The sequence below is a fragment of the Nyctereutes procyonoides genome, unplaced genomic scaffold, assembly GCF_905146905.1.
Source record: "Nyctereutes procyonoides isolate TBG_1078 unplaced genomic scaffold, NYPRO_anot_genome, whole genome shotgun sequence".
In the NCBI taxonomy this organism is placed as follows: domain Eukaryota; kingdom Metazoa; phylum Chordata; class Mammalia; order Carnivora; family Canidae; genus Nyctereutes; species Nyctereutes procyonoides.
Window position 1 is genome coordinate 13,395,525 of NW_026575140.1, and position 27,860 is coordinate 13,423,384.

General features: G+C 39.2%; 1 protein-coding gene across 8 annotated transcripts; it reads left to right on the top strand.

Annotated features, from left to right (window-relative positions):
* Positions 1-697: 697 nt before the first annotated feature.
* On the top strand, positions 698-27,494 carry ZFP1 (ZFP1 zinc finger protein). Of its 8 annotated transcripts, none has more exons than XM_055306940.1 (4): positions 710-832; positions 6,195-6,253; positions 22,493-22,644; positions 24,608-27,494. In XM_055306940.1, the coding sequence occupies exons 3-4, from the start codon at positions 22,494-22,496 to the stop codon at positions 25,681-25,683; spliced, it is 1,227 nt and encodes a 408-aa protein (XP_055162915.1). In that variant the 5' UTR covers positions 710-832; positions 6,195-6,253; position 22,493; the 3' UTR covers positions 25,684-27,494. The 8 variants fall into 8 exon arrangements, with proteins under 8 accessions (XP_055162916.1, XP_055162915.1, XP_055162917.1 ...); XM_055306942.1 differs by having other exon boundaries at positions 22,518-22,644; XM_055306948.1 differs by having other exon boundaries at positions 22,493-22,661; positions 24,608-24,868.
* The last annotated feature ends 366 nt before the right edge of the window (positions 27,495-27,860 follow it).

Sequence of the window (27,860 nt, forward strand, 5' to 3'; positions counted from 1 at the left end):
GGGGCAAATGGTATACGGAAATTCTCTGTACTTTCTTCTCAAATTTTGCTGTGAACATAAAACTGCCCTAAAAAAAAAAAAAAAGACAAAAGCAGCTAGTTGTAGTGTGTAATATCTTTGTGGCCAATTTTATTTTTTTAAGATTTTATTTTTAGGTACTCTATACCCAGCATGGGGCTGGAATCCATGATCCTAAAATTGAGAGTTACATGCTCCATGGACTGAGCCAGCCAAGCTCCCCTGGTCAATTTTATTAAACAAACAAACAAACAAAAAAACCCATAAAGGTATGAACTTAATGATGGGGGTCTTTGAAGAATTAGAGATGACATTTATTTTTTTTTTATATACATTTAAACAATTTTACATACAGTTATCATAGATTACCTGTGTTATTTTTAAAAGCCAGGTTTTTGTATTTAGGGGGAGGAGGTGGTTGTAATTAATTCATAACCCTTTCTGGGGTAAACGAACAGTTCAGTCGCGGGATTATCGCCTCCGCCAGGGATTATTTTGCTCAGCCTCACGCTACCCGCGCCACTAGGCGAAGACTTTCCTGAGAGTCCCTACAAGCAAGAACACACCCCCGCCGCCGCCAAGACTTATGGGAAATGTAGTCCTGAAGTCCCGTAAGCCGCCCCTCTGAGGACCCTGGGACGGCGAGCAGCCCTTGCATCTGCGCATGTGCAATGCTGCGAGCGCGGCGGTGGCTGCCCTTCCCCCACCTCCTGCCGCGAGTGGGTGACAGGGCCCCGGTCTCCGCGCGTCTTCACCGACACGCGCCGTGACCCGGCCTGGCACCGAGCCACAAGTGGAGGCTGTGCCCCTCCAGGTATGAGGGGGCCCGCCACGCAGCTCCGCGGGGCCTGGGGGCCGAGGGGAAGGCGATGAGGGATGGGCTCCTGTCTGCGCGGGGTGGGAGCCCAAACTTCGGCTGCTCGCAGGCGGCGGTGACCCTCGGGGCGGCGTCGGGGGCCGCCCGGCGCTGTCCTCGGCGCGGGGCTGGCGGGGCCAGCCTGGCCGGACGTGCGGGGGCGGAGACGGCGGCGGCGAGGGAGGGCGGCGGCGAGGGCTCGCCTTCCTCCCTTTGTCAGGAGAAGCGCCGCCGAACGGCCGCCGGGCTCTCCTGCCGCGCGGGAGCGAGTCCGGAAGCCCGAGCGGGCGCGCGCGTGACCAGGCCCCGAGGGCGCGGGGCCCGGCCGGGGGCGGGGCCGGGGCCGGACACACCTGGCGGCGCCCGGAAGCCGCGCGTGGCGTCCGCGAGCCTCGCCAGGTGCAGCGCGGAGTGAGAGCCCCGGCAAGTTACCTGACGCACACGGCGTGCCAAGTGACGGCGCTGACCTCCGTGCAAAACCCTCTTGGGCCAGGTCTTCGTCTAACCCTTACACCTCGCCTGTGACGCGGCTGGCATCTCTGTTGCAGCTGTAGAAGAACCGAGGCTCAGATGGGCGGAATACCCGGCAGCACACGGCCAGCCACTTCGTGCGAATCGCACATGTTTTTCCATGTGCCTTTTGATTTCGCTCCCGGGTAGTTTCGCCCTGCAGGCGTTTTGAATTTCTCTGTAGTTAGTTTACTCTTCCTTTTTTATGACGTCCAGAAGCCTTCACCGCTTTGAGATTTTGCAAGTTGACTTATGATTTCCCACTGGTACTTTAGAATCAGTTACAGTTTTAAAAAAATTCTATCTGTATTTTTATTATGATCCTATTAATGGCTGCATTTAATATGGGCAGTGGACACCTTTATGATGTTGGGTCTTACTGTAGGCCTTACCAGTGTTCAGGTCCTGTTTTGTTTTGTCCCCCTTAACAGCACTTTATAATCTTATTTTCAGAAATTTGTCATTTTTCTCGACTTTATTCATATGTATTTTATTGCTATTTAAGATGTAATCATTTTCCCATTTCATATTTTTTCTCGTTTTTTGTTGATATTTTCTACTGCTCTTATTTTGTATATTTGGGATTTCTCCCCCCTTTTTGTTTTTGCCTCTTTAATTAGTGTGGCTGATGGTTATTTTTATTAAAGAATAACTCTTTGATATCTATAGCATCTGTAGTAGTGACTCTTCCATCATTTTTGATATTAATAATTGGTGTTCTCCATTTTTGTCCTTCCTTTTGGTCATTTTGACTAGAGGTTTTTCAGTATTATTGATCTTTTCAAAAAACTTTTGGTTTTATTGAATTTCTCTGTTTTTCTGTCTTGAGTTTTATTGATTTCTATGCTTTATTATTTCCTTCCTTATGCTTGCTTTGGGTTTAACTTTTTCTGATTTCTCAAGGTGGAAGCTGAGGTCATTGATTAAAATCTTCTTTTCTGATACAGTTTAATGCAACGTTCATAGTTACAGTTAATATAGTTAATAGTTTAATGCTGTATTACTACTTTGCTATATCCCTCCAAGTTTGATTTGTTGTGCTTTCATTTCCATGAATTCAGTCCTATGCTTTTTGAAGCTTTCTTTGTGACTTTTCACCCCCTTGGTTATTTAGAAGTCTGTTTAATTTCCAAATATTTGGAAGGAAGGAATTTCCATTTCTTAATTGATTTCTAGTTTAATTCTATTCAGGTCAAAGAATATACTGTGTTACAAATTTCTTTAAAACTTTCTTTAAAACTTCAGGTTTGTTTTCTGGCCAAAAATACGATCTATCTTAGGAATTTTTAGTATGTACTTTAATGACTTGTGCTGTTGGTGGGCTCTTCTATAAGTATGAAATGGGTCAGAGTGGTTGATAGGGTGGTTCAATTCTTTTATATCCTTACTGGTTTTCTGTCTACCTGTTCTGTTGCTCACTGAGAAAAGAGTAGTGAAGTCTCCAACCGTTATTGTGGATTTATCTATTTTTTCTCTTTCAGTTCTATCAATTTTTATTTCTTGTATTTTGAAGTTCTTTTGTTAGGTACATATACATTTAGGATTGTTTGGGTTTTTTTGTTTGTATTTTTAAAGATTTTATTTATTCACAAGGAACACAGAGAGAGGCACAGACATAGGCAGAGGGAGAAGCAGGCTCCTTGTGGGGAACCTGATGGGGGATTCCATCCCAGGAGTCTGGGATCATGACCTGAGCCAAAGGCAGCCGCTCAGCCACTGAGCCACCCAGCCCACATTTAGGATTGTTATGTCTCCTGGTCATTTGACACATTTATCAGGTGTTCTCTATCACAGTGACATTATGTAATATCACTAGCTGATAATATTTTGAAGTCTGCTTTGTTTGATATTAATATAATCACTCTAGTATTCTTTTGAAAGTGTCTACAAATCATATCTTTTTCATCCTTTTACTTTTTAAAAGAAGATTTTATTCATTTAGAGAAACGGAGGGAGAGAGAAAGAGCATGTGGTAGGGAGAGGAGCAGAAGGAGAGGGACTGAGCATGGAGCCCCATGCAGGGCTTGATCTCCACACCCTGAGATCATGACCTGAGCCAAAAGTAAGATATACTTGACTGAGCCACCCAGGCGCCCCCACCCTTTTACTTTTGATCTAGCTATGTTTTTATGTTTCAAACTGCTTATAAATAGTTTGGCCTTGCTTCCCCCCGCCCTCCTCAATTTGACGACCTCTATCATTTACTTGGTGTATTTATACCAACTATCAGTGTGGTTTGATTAAAATCTGCCATCTTGGGCAGCCCCGGTGGTGCAGCGGTTTGGCGCCACCTGCAGCCTGGGGTGTGATCCTGGAGAGCTGGGATCGGTCCCGCGTCGGGCTCCTGGCATGGAGCCTGCTTCTCCCTCTCCCTCTGCGTGTGTCTCTGCCTCTCTCTGTGTCTATGAATAAATAAATAAAATCTTAAAAAAAAAAATCTGCCATCTTGCTGGTTTTTCTACTTGTTCTATTTGGTCTTCATTCCTATTTTCTTTGTTTTCTGACTATTTTGGATTAGTCGGTACTTTTATGCTTTTATTTTTTAAAGATTTTATTTATTTTTTCATGAGAGAGAGAGAGAGGCAGAGACACAGGCAGAGGGAGAAGCAGGGTCATGCAGGGAGCCCAACGTGGGACTCGATCCTGGGTCTCCAGAATCAGGCCCTGGGCTGAAGGTGGTGCTAAACCGCTGAGCCACTGGGGCTGCCCCTGATTTCATTTTTTATCTCCAGTATTGGTTTATCATTTATACCTCTTATAAAAAAATTTTTTTTGTGGTTGCTGTAGGGTTTACAATATACAGCTGGGGTTAATCACAGTGGACCTTTAAGTAATATTATATCATTTAAAATTTTTTTTATCATTATTTATGATAGTCACAGAGAGAGAGAGAGAGAGAGAGGCAGAGACACAGGCAGAGGAAGAAGCAGGTTCCATGCACCGGGAGCCCAACGTGGGACTCGATCCCGGGTCTCCAGGATCGCGCCCTGGGCCAAAGGCAGGCGCCAAACCGCTGCACCACCCAGGGATCCCCTAATATTATATCATTTTATGTGTAAAATAAGATCATTACAATAGTATATTTCTAATTTCATCATCCCATCTTTTGTGCTATTGTCACGTATTTTACTTTTACAAATGCCGTAAGCCTATAAAACTTTGCTGCTATTTTTTGACAAATCAGTTATCTTTTAGAGTGATTAAAAGTAAGAAAAACTTTCCTTTAGAGTCATTATTTTAACCATTCCCAGAGATCTTTATTTCTTTATGTAGATCCAGGTTTTTGTCTGGTATCATATTCCTTCAACCTGAAGAACTACTTTAAATATTTCTTGTAGTACAAGTCTACTGGTAATGAATTCTAGTTTTTGTTTCAGTTTTTGAAAGATATATTTGTTGGGTATAGAATACTGAATTAGTTGATAGTTGCCCCTCTCCCTTTTTTTAAGTACTTTAAAGATGTCACTGCATTATCTTCTGGCTTGTATAATTTCTAATGAGAAATTGGCTATGACTCTTCATCTTGATCCTCTATATAATTGTCAATTTTCTGGCTTCTTTTTTTTTTTTTCTTTTTTTTTTTTTCCTCTGGCTTCTTTTAAGACTTTCCATTTAACCTCAGTTTTCAGTGGTTTGAATATGATGTGTTGCATATGGTTTGGTTTGGTGTTTATCCTGTTTGAATAAATTATTTGAGCTTCTTGGACCTATAGTTTGATATCATTCCTTATTTTTGGAAAATTCTTAGTATGTCTTCAGATATTTTAAGATTTTATTCATTTATTCGTGAGAGACACAGAGAGAGGCAGAGACATAGGCAGAGGGAGAAACTGCTTCCCCACGGAGCCGGACGCAGGACTCGATCCCAGGAACCTGAGATCACAACCTGAGCAGAAGGCAGACACACAACCACTGAGCCACCCAGGCATCCCGTCTTCAGATACTACTTCTGTCCCATTCTCTCTTTTCCTCTTGGGATTCCAACAACATGTTTGTTAGGCTGTTTGATATTGTACTATGGCCTTTGGATTCTGTTTATTTATTTTCATTCTACTTTGTGTTTCATTTTGGGTAATTTCTTTTGACTTGTCTTCAGAATTACTAAAAATTTCCTCTGAGTCCACTATTGAACCTGTTGAAGGTATTCTTTCAACTCTGTTACTGTGCTGTCTTTTCTGTTTGATTTCTTTCTCTTTTCAAATTTCCCATTTGTTTATTCATGTTGTCCATCTTTTCCATTAAAGCTTTTAAAATATGAGTCATAGTTGTTTTGTTTTAAATTCCTTGTCTGATAATTTCATCCATTGAAGCTTGTGTTGGTTGTTTTGTCTTTTGATAGTAGATTGTTTTAGTCTTGCCTTTTCTGGTGTCTCATAATGTTTGATGGAAGGTGAGTGCTGCCAGTATAATCCTTCCTGTCCCTTCTTTTTTTCAAAAAAGCTTTATTTAGGGGTAACTGGATGGCTAAGATGATTAAGTGGCCAACTTTTGATTTTGGCTCAGGTTGTGATTGCAGGATCATGGGATTGGGCCCTGCATCAGGCTCTGTGCTCCGTCTGTAGTCTGCTTGAGATTCTCTCTCCCTCTGTACTTCTGGCTCATCCTCTCTTTTGCCAAAATCAAGAGTTGACTGCTCAGCTAACTGAGCCACCAGGTACCCTCTCTTTGTCTCTTCTGAAAAGGCAAGGGACTATCCCAGTAGATGGTGTTTACCTAAATGATGTGTAAGGATCTGTAAAAAAGTCATTATAGGGGTTCCCAGGCAGGTCAGATCGTTAATAAAAATATCTTCCTTTTTTTTCTCTTCCAGTTCTGCTTTCATAGTTCTCAGCCTTCCCCTAAAAACTGCAAAAAATGAACAAATCCCAGGTGAGTTGATTGTTTTTCCCAACTTTATTTTTCAGTGCATCTGAGGAAGTTTATAAAGACCCAGAAAATGAAATAGAAAGGCATAGATGACTGAAACTCAAGGAAAACATAATAAGAATGATTGATCAATACCAGAAGCCAAAAAGCAAACCAAGTTAATTGCCTTAAACTGATTATGAGTCTCATCTCCTTGGTTCTCAGGTATTAGGTCTGAATAAATTTTATGGATCTTCATATAGATGGCGTTTTGGACATCAGAAACAATGGGTTTATTAGTTTGTGTCTGGTTATTTTATATAGCATTCTTCATTGTAAATACAGGGTTTTGTGTGTATTTTATTTTTTCAATCAAATTAGCATAATGCCAGAGAACTCAGTAAATCTTTGGATATGTATTTAAATTCTCCCCCAAATTCCACAAGTAACCACTGTCATTACTTTCTTGAGTAGCTTTCCAGAGTTTATATGTACATATTTATACAAGTACAAATATAGGTTGAGATAACATATTAATCATGCTGATTTGTTTTATGTGTTTTGTTTTTAATTAAAAGACTTCATTTTTTTAGAGGAGTTTTGAGTTTACAGAATATGTGAGCAAAAAGTACAGAGTTCCCATATACTCCTTCACTCCTTCCACACAGTTAACCCTGTTATTAACATCTTGCATTGATGTGGAACACTTGTTACAATTCATGAGCCAGTATGGACACTTTAACTAAAATCTGTATTTACATTATGTTTTATTCTTGATATCGTACATTCTATGGATTTTGACAAATATATAACATGTATCCACCACTATAGTTTCCTGCCCTAAAAATCCCGTGCTCCATCTGTTCATCCTCCTCTCCCTCTCCTGAGCCCTTGGAAACCGCTGATCTTTTTACTGTGTGCATAGTTTTGCCTTCTCCAGAATGTCATATAGTTGCAGTCCTACAGTATATAACCATTAGTGTCTTTCACTTAGAAATGTGCATGTGAAGTTCCTATATATCTTTTCATGTCTTGATAGATCATTTCTTTTTACCACCAAATGATATCCTGTTATATGGATATACCGCCATTTATTTATCTATTCACCTATTGAATAGTTGCTTCCAGGTTTTGACAGTTATGATACCTGCTACAAACAGTCCTGTGCAGGAGATAAAATAATTTGAGTGAATACTAAGGAGTGTAATGGCTAGATTATATGGTAAGAGTATGTTTAGTTTTGTAAGAAACTGCCAGGGTGTCTTTCTTTTTTTTTTTTTTTTTTTTCTTTTTTCTTTCAGAGTGTCTTTCAAAGTGTCTGTGCCATTTTGCATTTTCACCATCAGTGAATGAGAGTTCCTGTTGCTCCATATACTTGTCAGCATTTGGTGCTGTCAGTGTTGTAGATTTTGGCCATTCTGATAGGTGCATAGCAGTATTTCATTCTAACTTAAAATTCCTTTATGACATGTTGAGCATCTTTTCATATGTTTATTTGCCATCTGTATATTTTATTTGATGAGGTGTCTGTGAGGTCTCTTTGGCCCATTTTTAAATCAGGCTGTTTACTTTCATATTGTTGATTTTTAAGAATTCTTTTATATATTTTGGATACCAGTCCTTTATCAGTTACATATTTTGCAAAGATTTTCTCTCTATCTGTGGCTTGTCTTTTCATTCTCTTGATTTTATATTTTTATCACTGAATAACATATCTGAAGACTTTACATATCAGAACATAGGGTTTCCTCAAATTTTTTTTATTGTGTAATGTAGCATATATACAGAAGGGTATTTAGAGCATTGTAATACTCTATACACAGTATAACAATGTGTATAACAGAGGCACCTGGGTGTCTCAGTGGTTGAGTGTCTGCCTTTGGCTCAGGTCGTGATCCCAGGGTCCTGGAATCAAGTCCCACATCAGGCTCCCCACAAGGAGCCTGCTTCTCCCTCTGCCTATGTCTCTGCCTCTCTCTGTGTGTTTCTCATGAATAAATAAATAAAGTATTTTTTAAAAAGAACCCAACAATGTGTATAACAAATACGTATATCTTAAAGAGTAATAGTAAAATGGGCACCCATGTATCATACCCAAATTAAGAAATAGAACATTCTCTGGGGCACCTGGGTAGCTTTAGTCGGTTAAGCATCTGCCTTTGGCTCAGGGCATGATCCCAGGGTCCTGGAATTGAGCCCAGAGTTGGGCTCCCTGCTCGGCAGGGAGCCTGCTTCTCCCTCTCAGTCTGCCCACTCCCAATATGTGAGCGCACAGGCTCTCTCTCTCTCTCTCTCAAATAAATAACATCTTACAAAAAAAAAAAAAAAAAAGAAGGGACGCCTGGGTGGCTCAGCGGTTTAGCACCTGCCTTCGGCCCAGGGCATAATCCTGGAGTCTCAGGATAGAGTCCCACATTGGGCTCCCTGCATGGAGCCTCCTTCTCCCTCTGCCTGTGTCTCTGCCTCTCTGTCTCTGTGTCTTTTCATGAATAAATAAATAAAATATTTTTTAAAAAATAAGAAATGTTCTCTGTTCTTTATGGTACATTCTCTGATTCAGTCTTCCTAGTACTAGCCGCTATCTTGACATTTCTGTGAATTATTATCTTTTTTTTAAAGATTTTACCACTTATCTATATCCCTAATCAATATAAAATTCAATTTTGAGAAACTATAACTGGAATTTATATTACCTTGTTTTGCATAGTTTTCTTTCTGATTGGTGGAGTTTTTTCTTTTTCTTCCAGACATTAAGATCTAAAGATACTGTTTTATGCACCCATGTTCCCTTGGGTAAGACTTGGGTGTTTTTTGTTTTGGGGGGGTTTAAAAATTTTTTTATTTAAATTCAATTAATTTATAGTGTATTATCAGTTACTGAGGTTGAGTTCAGGGACGCAACAGTTGCATATAACACTCTGCTCATGATATAACATGCCCTCCTTATTGACCATCACCCAGTTATCCCATCCCCCCACCTACTTTCTCTCCAACAGCCCTGTTTTTTTTTTCACATAGTTAGGAGTCTCTTATGGTTTGTCTCCCCCTCTGATTTCATCTTATTTTTTTCCTCCCTTTTCCTATGATCCTCTGTTTTGTTTCTTAAATTTCACGTATGAGTGAAATCATAGAATTGTCTTTCCTGATTGACTTATTTCACTTAGCATAATACCCTCTAGTTCCATCCACATCATTGCAAATGGTAAAATTTCAGGTTTTTTGATGGCTGAGTAATATTCCATTGTATATATCTACCACATCTTCTTCATATGTTCATCTATTGATGGACATCTGGGCTCTTTCCATAGTTTGGCTATTGTGGACATTGCTGCTATAAACATTGGGATGCAGGTGCCCCTTCAGATCACTACATTTATATTCTTTGAGGTTTTTTTAATCTTTTTTTTTTTTTTTTCAAATTACATCAGCCAGTATTTGCTAAAGAGATGTAACCACTTGTGTTATTAGTGATAGTCTGAAATGATATGGCTTTACTGGGGAACAGTGTGGCAAAAATGATCAAGTAAGCATAAGTCTAGTTGTGTCTAGAAATTTTGCTGTTAATGAATAAAGGCTTCTAGGAGAAGATGAGCTGAATAGAGTTTCTGAGTCATAGTCTAGCTTCAGCTTTTCTGAGAGTTTCCAAAAATCCCATTTGGAGAAGTCATTGGCAAGGTCATGAGAAACATAGGAAAACATAGGGCTCATGGGATTGGGCCATCTGGCAGGGTCAAAGTATGGATCAGGTATTGAATTTCTGGTAGAAATATAATTAGAGCAAGTGGGTTGCTCTGTATTCTTTGCTTCTTAGCTCATTGGTCAACTGCCAACTCTCAGGAGTAGATCAAAGCAGAACACAAGAAGTGAGTGTCCTTACCTGATCCAAGGCATCCTAGATCAGCACATGTTCAAAACAAGTCAAACCAAGTACAGATAAGAATCTGAGCCAGGCTTACCCAGGCATTCTGCCCTCAGGTTAAAAAGGTGGTATAATACAGTAGGCATCTTGTTTATGACAGTCCTCAAGATGCCTGCTTTTGAATTACACTGTTCAAAACTATATGGCAAGCAGTTTGGAATCAATAGAGAATCACTGCCATCCTGCAGTCTCTTTCATACTTCTCCTAGGGATTTCCTTCAGCTCTGTTATTGATTGTTTGCCTCTTCCCATGTCTTTGTCTTATTTGGGTTACTGTTGTTTTATTGGAGTACATTCTCCAGTATCTTCTTAAGAAAGGGTATGTGAGAGATTTTTTTTAGACTTTGCATTTCTGAGAATGTCTTCATTCTGTTGTGATACTTGCTTGATAGTATGAATGTGTATGTGTGCATTCATTGCTCTAGTTCTGTCTGGTTTTGCTTGATGTAATTTGAAGCTGTGTTATTGAGTGCATGTGCGTTTATTATTCTGTTTTCCTGAGAGATTTATCTTTCTTTTTTTTTTTTTAAATTTTTTTTTAATTTATTTACGATAGTCATACAGAGAGAGAGAGAGGCAGAGACACAGGCAGAGGGAGAAGCAGGCTCCATGCACCGGGAGCCTGACGTGGGATTCGATCCTGGATCTCCAGGATCGCGCCCTGGGCCAAAGGCAGGCGCCAAACCACTGTGCCACCCAGGGATCCCTAGATTTATCTTTCTATCATTTTGGAATGCCTGTCTTTATCTGTGGTTATATAAATACAGCCATACCTACCTTTTTATGATTAGTGCTTTTGTGGTGTATTTTTAAAGTGGTTTCTGTAGGGATTACAGCTTGTATACTTTACTAATCACCTTGATCATCTTGAATTATTATTATAGTACCTCAGTATGATCCAAGAACAGTATACATGATATTGCAGTGAATTCTTGAAGCTTTTATCTGTATATATGCTTTTAGTTTACCTTTTTTTTTAAAGATTTATTTATTTTATTCATGATGAGAGAGAGAGAGAGAGAGAGAGAGAGAGAGAGGCAGAGACACAGGCAGAGGGAGAAGCAGGCTCCATGCAGGGAGCCCGACGTAGGACTCGATCCCAGGACTCTAGGATCGCGCCCTGGGCCGAAGGCAGGCGCCAAACCGCTGAGCCACCCAGGGATCCCCTAGTTTGCCTTTTTTTAAAAAAATATTTATTCATGAGAGACACAACACAGAGACAGAGAGAGGCAGAGACACAGGCAGAAGGAGAAGCAGGCTCCATGCAGGGAGCCCAACGTGGGACTCAATCCCGGGTCTCCAGGATCACACTCTAGGCTGAAGGTGTGCTTAACCGCTGAGCCACCCAGGCTGCCCTTTAGTTTACTTTTTTTTTTTTTTTTTTTAAGATTTCTTTATTCATGAGAGACATACAGAGAGAGAAAGAGGCAGAGATGCAGGCAGAGGGAGAAGCAGGCTCCACACAAGGAGCCCAATGCGGGACCCAGTCCTGGATCCTGGGATCACAACCTGATTCGAAATCAGCCACCCAACCACTGAGCCACCCAGGCATCCATAGTTTACCTTTTTTAAAAAAGATTTTATTTATTCATTTGAGAAAGCACATAAGTGGAGGGGAGAGGCAGAGAGAGAAGGAAACTCCTCACTGAGCAGGGACCCCAACTTGGGGTTTGATCCCAGGACCCAGAGATCATGACCCCAGCCGAAGGCAGACACCCAACCATTTGAGTCACCCAGACACCCTTGTTTTACTTTTGTTTTATTTTTAAAGATTTTATATATTAGAGAGACAGAGCATGTACATGCATGAGCAGGGGGGAGAGGAAGAAGCAGACTCCTCATTGCATAGGGAACCCAGTGTGTAGCTCGATACCAGAACCCTGGGATCATGACCAGAGCCGAAGGCAGACACTTAAATGGCTGAACTACCCAGATGTCCCTACCTTTATTTTGAAAAATATTTTAACCAGTAGTACATTAAACTTTTTGGGCATATCTCACATTTTTTATGTTTTGGGTTTTCCTCCATTTTTTTTTCCTCTCTGTTTTATTTTTTATTTATTTATTTTTTTTTTATGATAGTCATCACAGAGAGAGAGAGAGAGAGAGAGGCAGAGACACAGGCAGAGGGAGAAGCAGGCTCCATGCACCGGGAGCCCGACGTGGGATTCGATACCGGGTCTCCAGGATCGCGCCCCGGGCCAAAGGCAGGCGCCAAACCGCTGCGCCACCCAGGGATCCCTTCCTCTCTGTTTTAACTTGAAAATATTTTTATTGGCTTGTTTTCTTTTTTCTTTTTTTTTTCTTTTTTTTTAATTTTTTTGATAGGCACACAGTGAGAGAGAGAGAGAGGCAGAGACACAGGCAGAGGGAGAAGCAGGCTCCATGCACCGGGAGCCCGACATGGGATTCGATTCCGGGTCTCCAGGATCACGCCCTGGGCCAAAGGCAGGCGCCAAACCACTGCGCCACCCAGGGATCCCTATTGGCTTGTTTTCAAGTCCATTCTTGTTTTCTGCTGTGTCTAGTCTTCTATTAAAGTCTATACTGTGAGTTCTTAATTTTAGTTAAAAACTATATTTTGCAGGGGTGCCTGGGTGGCTCAGTCAGTTAAGTGTCTGCCTTCCACTCAAGTGTGATTCCAGGGTCCTGGGATCCAGCCCCACATTGGGCTTCCTACTCATGGGGGAGTCTGCTTCTCCATCTCCCTCTGCCTTGTCCCCCCAACTCACGTGCATGCTTTCTCTCTCAGTGTCTCAAATAAATAATCTTTTTATTTAAAAAATACATTTTGCAGTTCTGTATGTCCATCTGCTTCCTTTTTGTAGATTCTAGTTCTTTGTTGAAATATTCCCATATTTTTATATGCATTATCCATCTTTTTCTCTGTATTTTTTTTCTATTAGGTAAACTGTACCCACAATGTGGGGCTTGAACTCATGACCCCAAGATCAAGAGTCACATGCTCTACCAACTGAGTCAGCCAGGCACCCCTTTCTGTATTCTTTTACATACTGCTTTACAGTTAATCTGAAGGTTTTTTTTTTTTTTAAGATTTTATTTATTTATTCATGAGACACACACACACAGAGAGAGACAGGGACACAGGCAGAGGGAGAAGCAGGCCCCACACAGGGAGCAGGATGTAATCCTAGGACTCCAAGATCACGCCCTGTGCCGAAGGCAGGCGCTAAATTGCTGAGCCACCCAGGGATCCCCAGAAGTCTTATGCAGTAACTGTAATCAGTGGATTATCTCTGCATATAGATTGTTGACTGTTCATCCCCCGCCCTTTTTTTTTTTTTATCTTATCACTGCTTTTTTGGTGTTCCATATGTCTAGTAATTTTTATTTATATGCTGGACACAAGTATGACACATAACAAAATATGTTAAATTTTGTTTTGTCAACAACTTATCTACCAGAACAAAACTATTGCCATCTACTATTTCTCCTAGAGACTTGGCCTACTTGCACATATTAGGAACCAGCCAAAGATCTGAGGCGAATTTTAGAGCCCCTTCTCTGTGTCTTCTTTATCTTCATTACCTTGCCCCCAAATCTCAGTTGCTTTGCAGACCCAAATGCTAATTTTAATTTTTTCAATGTAGCAGCAGTGCCATTTGCTGCTTAGGTTCTATTTCTCTGTGCTACCATTTAGAAATACCTTTAGGGAGGTTTTTGCTGTATATAGAATTCAAGATTGATTTTTCAGCACTTTCATCATCATTGTGGATGTAGGGTTCCCCTCATATTCACTGTCCTTTCAATAATTAGAGCCCTGCAATGGTTGCTCTCCAGTGTCTGCAAATTGTTTTATGTATTTGTCTAGCTTTTATTGTTTTTCTCTTTCAGAATTTCAAAGTGATTGCTTTTTAGTGTTGTAGACATGAAGTCCAAAGGCCTTTCTACTTACCAGAATGTGACCTTTCAGTTCTCTACTGAAACTAGTAGGCTTTCCTCTTTGTATTCAGTATTATAAAATTTTCTGATTGCTTTTTAATTCCTGTTTGCAGCATGGTAGTTTATATTTTTTCTTACCTTTGTTTGATTTTGTAAAGTGTGAAAATGCAGAGAAATACAAATAAAATTGTATTATGTTGAGCTATATGAAAGTGCATGATTTGTATATCAAAACGGTTGAATGGCATCAATTTCAATATGGTTCTTTCTAATAACTATGAATCTGTTGCAGTATCCAGTAGTCAAGACTTAACATCTTGGCCTATTTTCTTCCATACTCTGTGTGTGTGTGTGTGTGTGTGTGTGTGTGTGTGTACACACCATGTGTATATATGTATTTTTTCTTTATGTTATATAGTTCATACTCGAATTCTCTCTCTCTTACTCTTTCTCACAGTCATGGTTCTCTGATCTCCCTAGCAGGCTGTCTTTCCTGGCATTAAATCACCTTATTCAGTACTAAAATCCTCTTAACCATTAAAGCTTGTCTCCTCACTTTTTAAAAAAATTTTTTAAAGATTTTATTTATTCATGAGAGACACACACAGAGAGAGGCAGGGACATAGGCAGGGGGAGAAGCAGGCTCCATGCAGGGAGCCCAATGCGGGACTCCATCCTGGTACTCCAGGATCATATCCTGAGCCGAAGACAGATGTGCCGAACCATTGAGCCACCCAGGCATCCTGTCTCCTCACTTTAGAGGTAGCCAGTATTATAAGTTGTGTGCAGTTGTATCCACTTTCTTTTTTTTCATTCTTTTGTATGCATTAAATAGAGTTTATAGAATTTGGGAGTTGTGGCATATACATATTTTTGGAATTCTGTTTTCACTAATTTTTTAATCATTGAGGTTCCTGTGCCAGCTTTTCTAAGTGCCTTTTATTTTGAAGCTTTGTTATTTAAGTTTGCCTCTTGTAAAAAGGTATGTGGTTTTGTTAGTTTTTTTTTTTTTTTTTTTTAACTCTCTGGGGGCACCTGGGTAACACAGTTGGTTAAGCATCAAGTGTCCAACTCTTGGTTTCAGCTTGAGTCATGATCTCAGAATTAGAAGATTGAGCTCCCTGTTTGGCTCTGCACTCAGCATGGAGTCTACTTAAGTTTCTCTTTTGGTCTCCCTCTGTCCCTCCCCCACTAAAATAAATAAACCTTAAAAAAATCATCTAAGGGTCTTAACCTTTTATTAAATGTTTATTTGGGGCAGCCCGGGTGGCTCAGTGGTTTAGCGCACCTTCAGCCCAGGGCCTGATACTGGAGACCCAGGATTGAGTCCCATATCAGGCTCCCTGCATGGAGCCTGCTTCTCCCTCTGCCTGTGTCTCTGTCTCTGTCTCTCTCTCTCTCTTTCTCTCTTTCTCTGTGTGTCTCTCATGAATAAATCTCTAATACATAAATAAATGTGTTTTTTTTTTGTTTTTTTGTTTTTTTTTAAGATTTCATTTACTTGATAGTAAGCCAGGGAACACTGGGGGGAACAGCAGAGAGAGTGAAAGAAGCAGGCTTTTCTTTCTCTTGGCACTTTTAGCACTTTTCTTCCTCTACTGGTCTGTCAAAATATATTTCCATTCTTTTTTTTTTTTTTTAAGATTTTACATATTTATTTTAGAGAGAGAATGAAGGGGAAGGGAAGAGGGAGAGGGAGAAAGAGAATTTTAAACAGACTCCATGCAGAGCCCAACCAAGAGTTGGATGCTTAACCAGCTGAGCCATCAAGGCACCCCATTTCCATTCTTTTAACAATTTAGCTTACTCTTTTGTTGTTTATATTTTAAACAAAGTTTAAAAAGTTAATCACAATTTATATTTTCCTTCCAAACACAATATTTTCCTATTTTCCCCTGCTACAATTGCTGGAATCCTAAAATTAGTTTCAGCTAACTATTTAATACCTTCTTCCCATACCCCATATATACTTATTTTAACAACATATTTTGCTGACTTTTTTGCTCCCTGATGTTTTTTGCATCCAACTGACTCTTCTTAGATTTAATTGTCTTCTTTATGGTTCATATCATTCAATAGTAGTAAATAAAAATAGCTAACACTTACCTGACATTTATTATTTAGTAGCTACCATTTTTTTTAAGATTGTATTTATTTATTTATTTATTTATTTATTTGAGAGAGAGAGAGATCACAAGCAGGAAGAAGGAAGAGAAAGAGAAGCAGACTCCTCACTGAGCAAGAAGCCTGATACGGGGCTTGATCCTAAAACCCTGAGATCATGACCTGACCCAAAGGCAGATGCTTAACCCACTGAGCCACCCAGGTGCCTAGTAGCCATCATTTTAAATCAGGTTGTTGAACTAATGCCCGTGAGCCAAATGGCCTTCTGCTTTCTTTGGTATGGCCCACAGCTTGAGTGTTTTTTACATTTTTAATGGCTAGAAAAAAAAAATCAAAAGAATAGTATTTCATGGTGTGAAAATTATATGAGATTCACATTTCAGTGTCCATAAATCAAGTTTTATTGGAACATAGCCATGCCCATTTATTTACATATTTCCTATGGCGGCTGTCTCCATACAATGGCCGACTTTATTGGTTATAGTTGGGACTGCATGTGGTCTGCAGAATCAAAAACATTTACTGCTTGGCCCTTTATAGAAAGTTTGCCAACTCATTTTCTAGTATCTTCAGCACTTTAAAGATATTCTGTTATTTTCTGGTTTACATTGTTTCTGTTGAAAAGTCAGCTGTCAGTTTTATTGTGCCTTTGTAGGCAGTGCATCTTTTTTCCTCTGGGATTTTTAGCAGTTGTATAGTGTATATAAGTGTGTTTTTCTTTGTATTTGTTCTTTTTGGGGTTAATGGTGTTTGATGGTCTGATGTGTGAGCTGTTTTGGAAAATTCTAAGCCATTGTCTCCATGTAGTTTCCTTGCATTTTGCCTCTTGTGCTGGGACTCCCAACTACAAGTATATTATGCCTTTTTATTTTTAATTTATTTTTTAAAAGATTATTTATTTATTCATTCACGAGAGAGAGAGAGAGAAGCAGGCTCCATGTAGGGAGCCCGACTTGGGACTCGATCCCGGGTCTCCAGGATCAGGCCCTGGACCGAAGGCAGCGCTAAATCACTGAGCCACCCAGGCTGCCCCATATTATGCCTTTTTAGTTTACCCCATGTGCCTTTTAGTCTCTTTGATGTGTTCCCATCCTTTGTTCTTTTCTCAGTTTCAGTCTCCGTTCCTTACTGACCTATCCAGTTTTCAAGTCATCTTTTTAGGATGTGTTTAACCTACTGTTAAATCCAGTTACATATTTTAAAAATATGTTTTCTAACATTCTTTCTTTCCTGTTTAGTTGTACTCTGTGCTGTTCCTTTCTTTTGTGAGAGGTTATGTGGCCCATGACTTTTTTTTTTTTTTTTAGATTTATTTATTCATGAGAGACACAGAGAGGCAGAGACCTAGGTAGAGGGAGAAGCAGGCTCCCTATGGGGAGCTGGATGAAGAACTCAATCCCAGGACCCCAGGATCCCAGGATCATACTTTGAGCCAAAGGCAGATACAACCACTGAGCCACCCAGGTGCCCTTGTGACCCATGACTTATGCCTGGGTCATGACATGTCACATTGTATGTCTCTATGTACGTTATGCTGACAATGTGGAGGTGATTTCACTTTTACTTCGTGAATGGAGTGATCATATCTTGGGTGCTGAAAAGCTTAACCACTACAAAAACTGATATCCAGATACAAATGAAGTTGTCAAGTACAAATAAAGCTAGAATTGATCTAGTAACATACAGATTAAAACTGAATAAAGGGCAGCCCAGGTGGCTCAGCGGTTTACTGCTGCCTTCAGCCCAGGGTGTGATCCTGGAGACCCAGGATCAAGTCCCGTGTTGGGCTCCCTGCATGGAGCCTGCTTCTCTCTCTGCCTGTGTCTCTGCCTCTCTCTCTCTCTCTCTCTTTTTGTGTTTCTCATGAATAAATAAATAATCTTTAAAAAAAAACTGAATAAAAAGCATTTTTAATGAGGAGACAAGCATATTGGAGCATGCATGACATCTTAGAGAAATGAGCCATATATTATATTAGGATTTAGCAAATATTACCAAAATCTTTACATAATCTGGGGATCTCTGGGTGGCTCAGTGGTTTGGTGCCTGCCTTTGGCTCAGGGCGTGACCCTGAGGTCCCAGGATCGGGTCCTGCATGGATCCTGCTTCTCCCTCTGCCTATGTCTCTGCCTCTCTCTCTGTGTGTGTCTTTCATGAATAGATGAATAAAATCTTTTAAAAAAAAATCTTTACATAATCTGAGTATGAACAGTACAGATACTATATTATTTTGGCTGGCTACTTAGGATGTTGCTATAAGAATTATGTGGCATGTCTCTTCAGGAAGAAGAAAATAATGAAAAATAAAACTGAATACTCCATTCAATTTAGCATTATTTTATTTGCTTGTGCCTAACATACTAATGTACTTTGTGCTAACAGGAATATAAAGATGAACAAGATACAATTTCTAGTCTAAAAAATTTTTATCAGGACGCCTGGGTGGCTCACTTGTTGGGCATCTGCCTTCGGCTCAGGTCATGACCCCAGGACCTGGGATTGAGTCTCACATAGGATAGGGCTCCTTGTGGGGCGCCTGCTTCTCCCTCTGCCTGTGTTTCTGCCTCTCTCTGTGTCTCTCATGAATAAATAAAATCTTAAAAATTATCTAGTGGGGAAAGTGGAAGGAATAAGACACATTTAACAAAAGAAAGCAAGGTAAAATTATCACAAGAGATATAAAATATCCCTGGGTTTAAAACTGAGCAGAGACTCAAAATATGGAAGGATCACACCTAAGTAATCTAGAATGTGATCTTCCTGGAAAGATCTTTGCATAGAGAGGAGAGCCATGGGAAAGAGGGTTGGAAAAGAAATTTGAATGATGTTGAATACTGAGATATTTATTAGTTTTCAGTACCTACTCAAGGTATCATATACTAGAGCTACTCTCTAGAAAAATGTTAGTTTTAGAATATAAGGTAGATGAGAATAAGAGGAGACAGAAAATAAGAGGAGGCTTTTGTAATAATTGGGGTGGCTGTGGAAACAGTAAACAGATGAAAGACTTGAGGGGTTCTGTAGCTTGCCTATAAGGGGAAGCTTGATTTTGCTTTTTGTGTCCCTAGTACTTAGTTTAGTCCCTTGGAAATTTCCTAGTGATCTTGTTTTTTGAACTATAACTTTAGAAGCGATCTGATAATAGTAATAAATATTTACTACTGAGAAAATGTTGATTCTCTGATTGTTGACCCTCCATGGCCTTAATCTCAGGTATGACCCACGACCTACATTCTCTACTTTCATGCCAAGTGGCTAAAAAATCCTAGGAGATGTCATGAAATAATGTTAAGCTACTTGCAAATTTGTGGAGTATAACCAGGTCATTTGTAATACTCAGACCTTTATGTCCTTTGTTTTCTTAAAAATTTTTCCCAAGGCTAGGAGTTATGAATGGGAGATGCTGAGAAGTCAGTAGGGCAAGGGTTTTAAAGATGGTGACAAGTGTAATCTAGATTTTGGAGGTATGGAATCTTACATGGACAGTGACAGTTGGGAAGAATCACAAAGGCCTAAGGAATCAAAGGTCATAACTGAAGATGAAAGATTATAGATTCAGAATAGAGAAAATGTGAATAGGTTAAAGAAAATTCTTGTACTCAAAAGTGAAGTTGAGGCAACAGTTTAGATGTGTAGAAAGCCCCCAGCATGAGATTGTTTAACTTATGATTTTTTTTGCTTTACAGTGTTGTGAAAGCAATACACATTCAGTAGAAACTGTACTTGGAATTTTGAACTTTGGGCAAACACTATGTGGTAGGATATTCTTGTAATGGTGGGCAGTGGCAGCAAACCACAGCTCCCACTCAGCCACATGATCAAGAGGGTAAACAACCAGTAGCCTTAAAACCATTCTGTACCATACAACTATTCTGTTTATCATTTCAGTATAGATTTAAATAGATTATATGAAATATTCAACACTTTATTGTAAAATAGGCTTAGAGTTGAGTGATTTTGCCCACATGTCCGCTAATGTCAATGTTCTGAGCACATTTAAGGTAGGCTAAGCAGAGCTACAATGTTTAGCGGGTTAGGTGAACTAACTGCATTTTCAACTTATTTTCACAATTATGATGGTTTATCAGGGTGTAACCCCATCATAAGTTAAGGAAGATCTAACAGTCTGAAGAGTTGAGGAAGGAGTATTAAAAAATAGTCTGCTCTAGATGTCAAATATGGTAGGCACACCTCTACTCAGGGCATAGGCTTTCTACCCAGAACACCAAATTCATTCCAGATAGAAAATACACTGTCTTGACAAAAGTCTTTCAAGTCAGTCATGCTTTATATCACTTTTAATGCTCTTGGATCATAATTATGTTTCATCCAACAATTTTTTGAGTTGTTTGTATAGAGTATGGAAGAATAACACTGAGAAAAAAAACAAAATAGTTTCACATTTGATGTTGGAGTCATTTCTAAATTATTGTAGTCAAAGTTAATTTATTTGAGTCAAAGTAATGTGCCACAGGTTTATCCTCCTTGTTGGTCTGGCAGCCATACAAAAGTTCTTATTGTACCTATCATTTGGTCAAGTGGATGTAGATGAATAAAATCCATGTAGCCACCATTTCAGGCCAAGAAATAGAAATTAGCCAGGATTCTTGAAGCTCTTGTGAAATCCTCCCTGTGTGGCTGGAATTAGTTCATTTCCATTGCTTTATAGGACTCAGTTGTTTTAATATACCATAGGATATTAATCTATTATTGATAAACATTTGTTTTTCCAGCTTTGGGCTCTTAATGTAAAATGTGAGTGTGAACATTTTTTTTAAAATTTTTGAGGTATAATGACATAGGATTATTAGTTTCATGTGTGCAGTGTAATGACTTGATATATATTGCTAAATGATCACCACAGTGATTCTGATAAACATCCATTACTATACACGTTACAGTTTTTTTTCCTTGTGATGAGAGTTTAGCAACTTTCAAATATGCAGTATTGTATTGTTAATTGTAGTCACTGTGCTGCACATTACATCACCACATCTTTGCTTATAATTGGACGTTTGTATCTTTTTAACAAACCCTCTTCCCCCATTTTGCCCACTCCCCACCTCCACTCTGGCAACCAGTCTGTTCTCTGTATTCATGAGCTTGGTTATTTTGGGGTTGTTCTAGATTCCACATATAGGTGAGATGATACAGTATTTGTCTTTCTCTGACTTATTTCGCTTAGCATGATAGCCTCAAGATCCGTCCATGTTGTCACAAGTGACCACAAATTTTCTTTTTTACCTGAGTAATAGTCCATTGTGTGTGTTTGCCACATTTCCTTTTCCATTCGTCATTGGACACTTAGGTTGTTTCCGTATCTTGGCTATCATAAATAAGGCTGCAGCGAATATGGGAGTGCATAGATCTTTTCAAGTTAGTGTTTTTGTTTTCTTTGGATAAATACCAGAAGTGGAATTGCTGGATCATGTGATAGTTCTGTTTTTTTGAGGTGGCTTCATACTGTATTCCTTAGTGGCTATACCAGTTTACCTTTCCACCGTTTACCTTTCCACCAACAGTCCACAAGGGTTCCCTTTTCTCCACATCCTCACCAACATTTCTTATCTTTTTGATAAGAGCCATTCTAACAGGTATGAGGTAATCCATTAGTGATGGGTTGAGCAATCTTCTCATGTACCTGTTGGCCATATATAGGTCTTCTTTGGAAAAATGTCTGTTCAGATCTACCCATTTTTTAATTGGATTGTTTTGCTATTGAGCTGTGAGTTCTTTGTAGATTTTGGATGTTAACCCCTTATCAGATGATTTGCAAGTATTTTATTCCATTCAGTAGGTTGCCTTTGATGGTTTCCTTTCTGTGCAGAACACTTTTAACTTGATATAGGTCCACTTTTTTATTTCTGCCTATCATTTTTATCACTTGGATATGGTAGAGTTCTGTTTATGCCTGACATTTTGTCTTATAATTAGAAGTTCATATTTTGCCTTTAAATATTCAGAGCTTTAATTGACTCTTTAATACTGTCTGGTTTGATACCACAAAAACACCAGAGCACCATCTCTGCCCTGGTAACACTAAATACTGCATATTTATGTATTAATCTCCATATATACATTTTCAGAGAACACTGTTTTATAATCTTAGACGCTTGTCAGCTATGATAGTGCCAGAGGTATAGGGGAATCTAAATAAATGCTTTAACTATTATAAAAAATATTTTTGGAAACATGAAACCTTGAAGATGTATAACTGGTATTCTATATAAATTTTCATGGTGAGTGAATGTTTTATAACAAGGTAAGAATAAGTTTTCACATATCCTTTCTACATCACCAAATGTTGATCATTTCAGAATGAATAGCAATATGCCATTTCAGGGATCTGTTTCATTCACGGATGTGACTGTGGACTTCACTCAGGAGGAATGGGAGCAACTGGACCCCTCACAGAGGATCCTGTACATGGATGTGATGTTGGAGAATTATAGCAACTTACTGTCAGTGGGTAAGGACAGCTTTCGGGTGTAGTTCAGTGTTTGCCTATGATTTATGTACTTTCTGCATTAACCAAAAATTCTGAGCTTCTGAATTACAAAGTAGTTTTGGCCTTGAGCTTCAGTTGTTAAAGCTGAGCAATAAGGAAGAACTTGAGAGTCTGCACTCTTTATTTTAGGGATTTCAGAAGTCAAAGCAGTTAGAAGCTATGTTCCAGTAGCAAGTTCTCTGATATTATCAAACCAGATGTAATTTTCAAGCATCAGGAAGAGGTATAGATAGCATATTAAGAATTGCAAGTTCACAACTTTCTAGGGAAGATGGTGAAAGAGGGAAGGAGAATCAGAAGCCAATGGAAGTGATAGCCTAGGGATTATGAATGGGTTGAAATATTTCAAATTTTTTTTAAAGATTTTATCTATTTGAGAGAGCGTACCCACTCACGAGAGTGCAAGCAGCAGGGAGGGGCAGAGGAAGGAGTAGACTCCCTGCTGAGCAAGGAGCCTAATATGGGGCCCGATCCCAGGACCATGACCTGCGCTGAAGGCAGATGCTTAACTGACTGAGCCACCTAGGTACCCCTAAAATATTTTTTAAGAATCAATTTTTCAGATCTCCAAACCTTCAGAGATGGCCAAACTGGATGACCTATATTCCTCAGGTCTCAGAATCATACCCGTAAAGTATCAGTCTTACATTTTTCCTTTCACACTTGGCATTTGTCTACCTGTCTTAAGCCTTTGTGATTAGTTGTGCTCTTTCATTTGTATTCTCTGCTTGCCAGAATGGTGACTTTGATATTTTAGGTCATGAAATTGGCTTAACAACCTTAAGGAAAATACAGATTATACACACACTTTTTTTTTTTTTTTTTAGTGTGGGGTGATATTGTCCTAAACACAAATGGCAGCAAGATCACAAGAGTCAGGAATAATCAGGAACACATAGATGAAAATAAAGGTTATTAAAGGTCAAGGGTTGGGTAAATTTCCTTCAAATAAAAGCAGGAACAAGATTGGTTTAAGAAGAAATGGAATATATTAGAAAAATATTGTAGTAGAAAAAAGTAGTAAAATGTTTCTGTCAAAAGGCTCTTGGACCCTTGATTAATTTTCTGTTTCCCACAAAATAGTTCTGGGTCTTAACATCCATTTGCAAAAGTCAGACTTTAGAGATCTGGATCTTTGCAATAGGATCAGCTCTGCAGACCTGTGAGAAGTGTTGGCTTTAGGAAGTTGTGTGGCAGAGAGGAGCAGACCACAGTAATTCAGAGCTTGAGGGGTAGTTGCTAAACTCAGATCTGCCTTGGCTTTTTTCCCTTAAAGAAAAGGAGATGTTAAGACTTTTTAATTTATTTATGAGACACACAGAGAGAGAGGCAGACACACAGGCAGAAGGAGAAGCAGGCTCCATGCAGGAAGCCCAATGTGGGACTTAATCCAGGGTCTCCAGGATCACACCTGGACTGAAGGCGACGCTAAACTGCTGAGCCACCCGGGCTGCCCAACTCCTTATTTTCTTGATCCGTGCTGTTTGGTGTCTTTAAGGATAATTTTGAATCTCCTTCCCACATCATGTTTGCTGCCTTTTGTTTTTATTTCACCTTTTAGGGTCATTTTGTAATCTGGCAATGCTACTTGTGTCCATTGTCAGTTTCCATTTCTTTTTCAAAGTTTAAGAATTAGGCAAAATTTCCATTAGAGACTTAAAAAAAAAAATTTATTCATGAAAGACACAGAGAGAGAGAGAGCGAGGCAGAGACATAGGCAGAAGGAGAAGCAGGCTCCCTGCAAGGAGCCCGACAGCAGTGTTGAGCCACCCAGGCTGCCCATGCATTGGAGACTTTTTAATACTGGAAGACCAAATCCTACCTAAAGAGGCAGCCCCCCGATTGGAACATTTGTGGAAATTTCACATTCTCTAACATTACAGGGAAGGGGCTGACAGATCGTATTTTGTGTGCTCTTTCCTAGAGGTGTGGAAGGCTGACGACCAGATGGAGAGGGACCACAGCAACCCAGATGAGCAGGCGAAACCATTTATCATTTTTAAAAACCAAACCCCAATTGAGGAAAGAGGGAATCTCTTTGGAAAAACATTTAATCTGAGCACAGATTTTGTTTCTTTAAGGCAAGTACCCTATAAATATGACTTATATGAAAAAACTTTGAAATCTAATTCAGACTTACTTAATAGTAATAGAAACTATATAAGAAAGAGAGCTGATGAGTGTAATGGATTTGGAAAAGCACTCCTCTATCTGAAGCAAGAGAAAACCCATAATGGATTAGAATACTCTGAATATAATAAAAGTGGGAAAGTCTTTAAAGAATCCATTTTTAAACATCAGAAAATAAGAAATTTGGTCCAACCTTTTATTTGTAATTACTGTGACAAGGCTTTTTCCTTTAAGTCACTGCTCATTAGTCACAAGAGAATACACACTGGAGAGAAACCTTATGAATGTAATGTGTGCAAGAAAACTTTCTCCCATAAGGCAAACCTCATCAAACATCAAAGAATTCATACAGGGGAGAAACCCTTTGAATGTATTGAATGCGGAAAAGCTTTCACGCACCAGTCAAACCTCATTGTACACCAGAGAGCACACATGGAGAAGAAGCCCTATGAATGCAGTGATTGCGGCAAGACATTTGCCCAGAAATTTGAACTTACTACACACCAGAGAATTCATACAGGAGAACGACCCTATGAGTGTAACGAATGTGCAAAAACCTTCTTTAAGAAATCAAACCTCATCATACATCAGAAAATTCACACGGGGGAGAAACGCTACGAGTGCAGTGAATGTGGAAAGTCCTTTATCCAGAACTCACAACTCATTATACATATGAGAACTCATACGGGAGAAAAACCCTACGAATGTACTGAATGTGGCAAAACATTCAGCCAGAGATCAACCCTTAGATTGCATTTGCGAATCCATACAGGAGAGAAACCATATGAGTGTTCGGAATGTGGGAAGGCCTTCAGCAGGAAATCCCGACTCAGTGTCCATCAGAGAGTTCACATGAGGGAAAAGCCCTGAGACTGCAGCCAGCTGGAACTGTGGGAAACCCTTCCATCCTAACCCTTCCCGTTGGGAAAAAACTGCACAAAGGTACTGACGGAACGTACAAGTTCACAGTGAGATACAATCTACCAAATCAAAAACACGTAAAAACAGGGTCCCCTAAGAACAATGTTATACCCAAAGTTAGATATAACGCCCAGCTAAGGAATATATATCAGCATATATCCAATTGTAAATAGACATGCTTAGTTGTATTACAGTGAATTACTCAAGAATGAAATATTCTGAGCAGCAGCATTAAGGATCGGTACCTTAGGAATTTACTGGTTGTGTGTGATCCTATTTTAGATCCACACATGTAAATTTAACACTCTCATTGGGAGTTTGAAATCCTGGTCCTCTTATAATTGGGACATGAATAGGATTTTCCATGCTAGACATGTGTTTTTCAGTACCTTTCCAAGCCAGTATGCATTCCACAGGAAATAGGTAACAGAGTTTCAGTGGCATGTTGCATATGTTTTCTCCTATTGCTCATTGGCATAGAGAGTCGGTCCAACCAACATTATTCAGCTGCCTCTTCAATAAACAGAAGACAAGGTTGAAGTTTTAGCTTGTTTCTGGGGTTGCTAGAAGCATTATTCATATAAATATGTACGTGAGAGAGAATTAAGAGGAGATCTAGAGACATACCACTGTGGGCCATCTCTCCATAGGCACCACAGCTGAAGAGTGCGCCCCATCTCTAGTGCGCAGTTACTTTGCAGTGGGGTGTTTACATACAAATGCATGTCTTTTAACATTGTATAACCCAGAAACTACTTGTACTTTTATTTGTGTGTTTCCCTATTTCTCTTAATATTTTACAAATTGTCTTACAAAAAGTAGAATATGTATGTGGTTCACAAATGTTACATTTTAGAGACTTTAGAGAAAAAATTTAAGAAACTGTCAGTAAATGTCTTAATGCTTTTTTAATTGTCCATGTGCACAACCCACTTTAGAAATGCATTTTTGCCCCATTCTGTGTAAAGGAGGCATTTCCACTCCCTGAGTTTCACGGTCATCAACCAGAAGCATCTCCCTTTGGAACTTGAGTACAAGTTAAGCCTTTCCTTTAAAAGTTCACACATTAAAGGTTACAAGTTAGACTTTTCAGCTATCTCTCCATATGTTTAACAACCTAAAAAAAGCTTTTTGCATAACTCAGAGGCAAAGTATTGATTTCAGATTCCCAAGTTTCTCTCCTGATCAGTCATAAATCACACACTAGATTTGTCACTGGCAACTATAACTGGCCTTTTTTCTTCCTTGCTTCTGAATGTCATTGATGTGCTGTGACTATATATGAATATGAGTGACCGGAACAGATTTACCAGAACATCTATGTCCAGTAAGTCTTTGTCTTTCTAAATTGTCATCTTGTCTACTACCAAGCAAGGAAGCAGGGGAAAAGATTCATCTCATACACTGCTGTTAGAAATGTGTAAAGTGTAACTCTTCTAACATTAAGAATACACATACCCTTCAATCCAGGAGTCTCACTCCTGGGAATCTATCCCTAAGAAAAAATAAAGTGCCAGTATTTAAGATTATATGTTTATCAATGTATATTGTATTTTTTGATAAAGACAAAAACAATGTGAATGACCATCAGTAAGAGAATGAATAAACCTCAGTAAAGATATACCATGCTGGATGGCATTCCATGGAAAAGAATGTAGGAGCAAATGCCTCCAGGTCAGATGAGAAGAGGGAGAGGGAAGGGGAGAGAAGGAAGAGTTTATGTGTGTACACCACATTTTTAAAATAAAGATCTAAGAACATTATGTTTATTTGTATGATTTTATGGTCCTGGAGAATAGAATTCTATATCAAAAAAATATAATTACCATTAAGTCTAATGGAAAATGTTTCATGCATTCCTTGGTCCCTAAATTAACGTATTTATACTAAAACAACACCATAACTCATAACACAGATAATTAACATTAGTTAACAACATAAGGCAGGTTCTCTTAGTTTATAAAATGGCTGTCTGCTGTTCTCAGGCTCTAGTTTTCATAGCTTTATGATATGCTTGAGGCAGTGTTCTCCACGAAAACAGATATTTGACATTCATTGTTCACACAAGGAAACCTTTAATTCAAAAAAAAAAATAGTCAAGACAGAAAAATCCGTGAAAAAATTGC

Bases quoted from the DNA above. Each gene is read 5' to 3' on its own strand.
- ZFP1 (XM_055306941.1), top strand. From the start codon at position 22,494: ATGAATAGCAATATGCCATTTCAGGGATCTGTTTCATTCACGGATGTG. The intron at 22,645-24,607 runs GTAAGGACAGCT...GCTCTTTCCTAG, and splicing joins TAGCAACTTACTGTCAGTGG to AGGTGTGGAAGGCTGACGAC.